This window comes from Sinocyclocheilus grahami, unplaced genomic scaffold (assembly GCF_001515645.1).
Source record: "Sinocyclocheilus grahami isolate Dianchi unplaced genomic scaffold, SAMN03320097.WGS_v1.1 scaffold47.1, whole genome shotgun sequence".
In the NCBI taxonomy this organism is placed as follows: domain Eukaryota; kingdom Metazoa; phylum Chordata; class Actinopteri; order Cypriniformes; family Cyprinidae; genus Sinocyclocheilus; species Sinocyclocheilus grahami.
In genome coordinates, this window is record NW_015505226.1 from 1,466,494 (window position 1) to 1,472,277 (window position 5,784).

Genomic DNA, 5,784 nt, shown 5'->3' on the forward strand with positions numbered 1-5,784 from the left:
TGTACATTTCAGTGTATGTCCCACTTGCCTCACCATAACAAAAGCTCTCTGTTCTTTCACATGCCTCATTTAAAACAGAGAAGGGTCAGAGGAAAACACATCCAGTGATCAACTCAGGGGGCTGGGACAGCACTGTGGGTTTCCATAGTAAATGTCACAATAGGTGAATAGTGGAAAAGACTGCGAAGAGCCTTTTAGTGATAGATTATGTGTTCTGTAAAAATATGAATTTTTTATTATTGAAATACTGTATGTAATGTTACAAATAATTTTCTTTTTTTTGAATGAAGGACATGGCAAAGATACTACACTAATTAGACAATAAAAGACAGAAACATCTTTCATACTCAAAGAATTTTACAAGATAAACATTAAGTATGGCTTCATTCACAATTCCTGAGGGAAATCAGCTTTACATTCAAAGTTTATAGAGGAACCTTACATAATATTCCTAAAATAAGTTTTTATCTGATTTCAGTGTTGAAGAACATCCATGACCTTACATTACACATGACATATGAAACTTTCATATGTGTTTTGACTTACAATACAGGCTTCATTTTTTGTGTACTTTTCTTTTCCAGTCCTCTCTTTCAGTCTTTCTTTGGCTTGGATTTCATTAATTGAAGCAGTGGATTAGTACTTGCCACCAAAATGTGCTTCACTGCACAACATAATTATAGAGATAGAGAGAGAGAGAGTAAAAGAGGAAAGGAAGAGAATAAAAAAAAGTGTGATTTCAGGGATACAAAAGAGTGTCTTTGCTACAGGTCTCATTAAAGCTGCAGTCAGAAATAATGATAATGTGCATAAGAGAGACATCTATCTTCTTAGTCCGTAAATGGTTTCATACCATAATGTTATTTGCCCTGATGTTTGATATGTTCAAGTATTGCTAAAAACATATATATATATATAAAAAAAGGATAATTTCACTACATCAAGTAGACTCAGGGATGTGTGTACTGTCCCGGACCTCCATAAGACCGTGTCTCCAGAGGCCGTAGATGACTGGTCTTACCCACAGAATCTGCCTCAAGATCAGACTGAGTGGAAAGTCTATCGGGCCTGTAGCTTTGGAGGTCCGTCCCACAACTTTCGTTGACATTTCCACCACTGTCGCTGTTCTGCCGTTCAGTCTTGTCCCTGATTGTGTATGGTGAGACTCTGGCAGTTTTGGACTGGTCGAAGCCGAACTTCCTGTTACGTGGGAGTTCAGCAGCAGCGAGGCTGCTGTGAAGAGGTGTGGGAGTGTGTAGACCCGAGGGCAGCAGAGAAGGGGTGCTGTGAGGGTAACTAGCACTCAGACCGCATTGCTGGGAATAAGCGTAGCCTGGTGCGGGTGGCAGGTATGCAGATGGCAAGGCAAATGCTGGCGACGGAAGATAGGATGGTTTAGGCAGCAGGTGTTGGCTGCTGTAGGATGAAGGGTAATCCTGAGATGTGGGACCACCGCTGTACCGCTGTTCTGAAAGTTCACTTCCGCTCCCCTTCAATGGGTCTAAACCAGGAGGCCCGTCTGCACTGTACCCCCCAGGCCATGGCTCCTGGTGCTGCTCACTTCTCAGGAAACTCCCATGTTCTGGTAAGGACGAGTTGAAGGAATACCTCTCGGCATAGCGTTTTAGCAAGCTAGAGGCACTGAGGGCACTGATATCATCGGTGTAGCCTGAGAACGCAGGGCGACTGGGCTGTGGAAATGGGAGGGGCTTAGGGTGTACTGGAGATGTGGTAGAAGAGACGTCATAGTGTTGCTCCGCCCACTCAGATGACCACTGCATCATTGCCACACCTGGAAAATCAAAATGATAAAAATACGTTTTTCACATACTGTATGCTAAAATAATTTTTGATGTAATCTGTGTTAAAGCGATAGTTCACACAAAAATTAACATTCTGAAAATTCTAAATAATGTTACTATTACTTTGTATTTCTACTTGAGAAATGATGCACAAAATAGCTAGGTGTTTCTCATTGAGAAATAATGCAAAACAAAGTACATATAAAAAGGGATAGTTTGCCAAAAAAAAAAAATTACATTGATCTGTGTTAAAGCGATAGTTCACACAAAAATTAACATTCTGAAAATTCTAAATAATGTTACTATTACTTTGTATTTCTACTTGAGAAATGATGCACAAAATAGCTAGAGGTGTTTCTCATTGAGAAATAATGCAAAACAAAGTACATATAAAAAGGGATAGTTTGCCAAAAAAAAAAAAAATTACATTTCAGAAAAATTCTGCATGATTTTACTGTTATTTTTATTCATTATTGAAAAATAATGCAGAAAGGAAGTATTTAAAGGGAAAGTTTAAAATGAAAATTCAGCATGATGTTACTACTATATTATTTTTTATGCATTGTTGAGGAATAATGCACAAGATAACTAGGAGTTATTTTAAATTGACAACCCACCTAAAAATGACAATTTGCATTTGACTTTATTCTCTGCTGAAAAATAATGCCCAAGATAGTTGGAGGAGGTATTTAAAGGGAAAAAATTGAAACTTCTACATGTTATTATTACTTTTTATTCCTTATTGAAAAAAATATATATTTTTGTTTACTCAATTACAATTCTGAAAATTCTACATGTTGCTATTACTTTTTATTCCTTGTTGAAAAATAATGCAAAAAAAAAAAAAAAAAAAAAAAAAAAAAAAATTAAAAAAAAAAAACAAGTTAGACATAAAAAGACAGACAACAAAATTAAAGGGACATTTACTCAATTACAATTCTGCATGATGTTACTATTACTTTTTATTCATTGTTAAGAAATTATGCACAAGATAGCTAAATGAGCTATTTAAAGGGACAGCTTACTCAAATGAATCATAACTCAATCATTCACTCAATAAATGATTACACAATTTTTACTTTTGAGTGCTCTTTCCATTTAAATAGCTCCTTTAGCTGTCTTGTGCATTGTTTTTCCAATAGAAATAAAAAATTATATCCACAATCATAGCAACATCATGTGGTTTAGGGGTGTTGGAGGCAAAACCCCTTCAACTTCACAGCTGGACTGAAAGAAGAATTCACCATATGGAACCTCTTAGTAATCTGGACAAGATGTGATCTATTCTTCACATCTTAATCTGTGCTAATGTAATCTCAGTAACGTTGCACTCATAATGATGAGCGTAGGACAAATTAAATGAGCGAGTGAATCCTGGATTTACAACCAGTTGTATTTATATATGTCTGTGTGTGCATGTGTGTCTATTTTCATGTACCTTCTGGAAGATGAAGGCAGATTAGAATCGACAGATTAGAACAAAGTTCTAGAGCGGGTAGGAGACTGACAGCACACCAAGAGTTTAAGAACATTTTAAACAAATATAAATTAATATTAACATATCCGCCAGGGTCGTAGAGAGTCAAATGCGGATTCCTCGCTAGTCCCAACAAATCCTTGCTAAACACAAATACTCGTTCATTTAAAAATATCTAATGCGGAAAAACAGTCAAATGCCAGTTTCTATATATGAATCTGCTTTTTCCTTTGTATTTTTATGGTGCTTCCCCCAAATTCACACACTTTCTAGAACTTCCACTGAAGAGACAGGATCCCGTCCATAAATATGGCTGCACCCGGAATGCTAAGAATTCAGCCTGGGATCTATTTACAAAGCACATCCTTTACACACTCACACACACTTCAGGTTGAACATCATAAGAAGACTTTTTTTTAACATGGCTAAAGGTCTGCAATGCTAAATCAATTAGTCAATGTTGCATAACTACAAATTATTAGATGCCGGCCACCATATAGCTCAATTTAAATATAAACACTATTTAAAGATTTTTTTTATCAGTAAAAAAAAAGAATAATATTCAGGACTTCTTATCCTTCTTATGGTTGTGAAAAGGCTCATGAGATGAGAGCAAAGAAACAGCTGGTAAAGTCATTACTCTCTTGCAACTACTTTCCAGCAGAATTGTATCTAACATTTACACACATCTGACAGACTCATAATAAATATGCATGTTTTACACTGTGCATTAACTCACCATGCTGTTTTAACCAGAATTCTGTATCAGAGTTATTTTTGTGAGTTAAATGAATATGCTACTGGTGTACAAAAATCTTTCCACCATAGCTCATAAACACAGATACCTGAAAAAAGAGAGATTCATTATTACTCCACCTTGCACTTTCTTTAATCATTTCACCATCTTAAAATTTCACATACCAACACTAACCACCCAAACCAACAGATACAAGCAGTAAATGTGACATTATGATGTATAAAAACATAACACATGTGCAACAAAAAGGGATTTTTCTCTCATTCTCTTTAACTTAACATGCAAACTGTAGCATCACATGCAACAGCTATTAATGTAGATTTAAACAGATAATGAGAGGCAGAAATGAAGACAGAGTGATTTTAAAATATAAACAGATAAATGCTGTCCCGGTATTTCACATGCATTAAGAAACATACCAGTCCCTCGCCTTCAATCTTCATTGCATTGTAGCAGTTATAAGTAAATTCCAAGCTTTACGCGGCCATGCCTCTGAAACTTTTTTTTTTTGTCCCTTGCCCCTTCTATCCAACTCTGCACTACCTCCTTCTGCCCCTGTGACAACAACCCACATGCACAGCCCCTCCCCCACCCAAATCCGCCCCTCCCCCTGCCCTCCCTTTTTGTTGAATGTATTTAAGCAGAGAGAGAGAGAGAGAGAGAGTTTTGTACTGTTAAATAACAATTTGGTTACAGTTTCATGCACACAAATGACATTTGTATCATTTATTATTATTATAGTCTAATGCAATAACTTGTTTATTTTTATGTGTCTATGTTGCATATTTGGGGGAAATGCTTGTGAGGGATAAAAATTATCTGGATACACTAATCTATCATTTTTCCAGAGTATCCGATGAGCGCTGGTGGACCGACGAAACATGCTACCTATCAGATTGTGCTACCAAAAATATATTTGCATTGTTTTAAGGGTAAGTTTAGGATAAGGGTAGGTGTGGACGGGTAGGGGTAGGTATGGACATTAAAGGTGCCATGGAATGAAAAACTGTATTTACCTTGGCATAGTTGAATAATAACAGTTCTGTACATGGAAATGACATACCGTGAGCCTCAAACACCATTGTTTCCTCCTTCTTATGTAAATCTTGTGCATGCAAAAGACCACTGAAAAACAGGCGAATCAGAATATAACACCAACTGTGACGTTAGTCGGGATCACTAATAGTTACGCCCCCAACATTTGCATATACCCCCCCATGTTCTATGCCAGCCGCCAGCCGAACCTGCACAGCGGAATCATCAGAAGTTCTGCAGGTATTGTGAAGAAACAAGCGAGGATAATAGTGAAAATGGCAGATCATGGAAATAAATGTTATGCTCCAGGCTGTGCAGGGGATGAGATGTGCAGGGATGGGTTGATGTCTGTATTCATCAAACAAATAACACGGGTTCTAATAAAATAACGCGAGCCACTAAAGGGACATGGTAGCTGTTTGCTAGCGGTAGCCTGTTACATTACAGTACATAAGATTTCACTTACCACATAAAGAGATGACTGAGGATGATGGCCAATGATTTACAGATCCTGAGCACCACTGACAAGCATCTGATCTTGTAAAATGTGTGGTAAGTACTGCCGCTGTAGTTTACACAGATCGCAAATCTCGAAAGTGAAAGTAAAATGCCCCGCATATTAATATGATGGCCTGAAGTCCACATTTTATATACCAGGGGTGGCGAACGTCGGTCCTGGCGAGCCGCAGCCCCGCAGAGGTTTTCTTTCAACC

The 5,784-nt window shown here is 37.4% G+C and overlaps 1 protein-coding gene across 4 annotated transcripts; it reads right to left on the minus strand.

Moving 5' to 3' along the window:
* Positions 1 to 448: 448 nt before the first annotated feature.
* LOC107582828 (putative fidgetin-like protein 2) lies at positions 449 to 5,550 on the minus strand. Of its 4 annotated transcripts, none has more exons than XM_016268848.1 (2): positions 5,538 to 5,550; positions 449 to 1,792 (listed from the first exon to the last, which is right to left on the minus strand). In XM_016268848.1, the coding sequence occupies exon 2, from the start codon at positions 1,782 to 1,784 to the stop codon at positions 951 to 953; it is 834 nt and encodes a 277-aa protein (XP_016124334.1). In that variant the 5' UTR covers positions 1,785 to 1,792; positions 5,538 to 5,550; the 3' UTR covers positions 449 to 950. The 4 variants fall into 4 exon arrangements, with proteins under 4 accessions (XP_016124334.1, XP_016124335.1, XP_016124337.1 ...); XM_016268849.1 differs by lacking the exon at positions 5,538 to 5,550 and adding an exon at positions 5,100 to 5,111; XM_016268851.1 differs by lacking the exon at positions 5,538 to 5,550 and adding an exon at positions 4,456 to 4,524.
* Between the last annotated feature and the right edge of the window lie 234 nt (positions 5,551 to 5,784).

Coding starts and splice junctions, on each gene's coding strand:
- LOC107582828 (XM_016268848.1), bottom strand. CDS start 1,784: ATGATGCAGTGGTCATCTGAGTGGGCGGAGCAACACTATGACGTCTCT.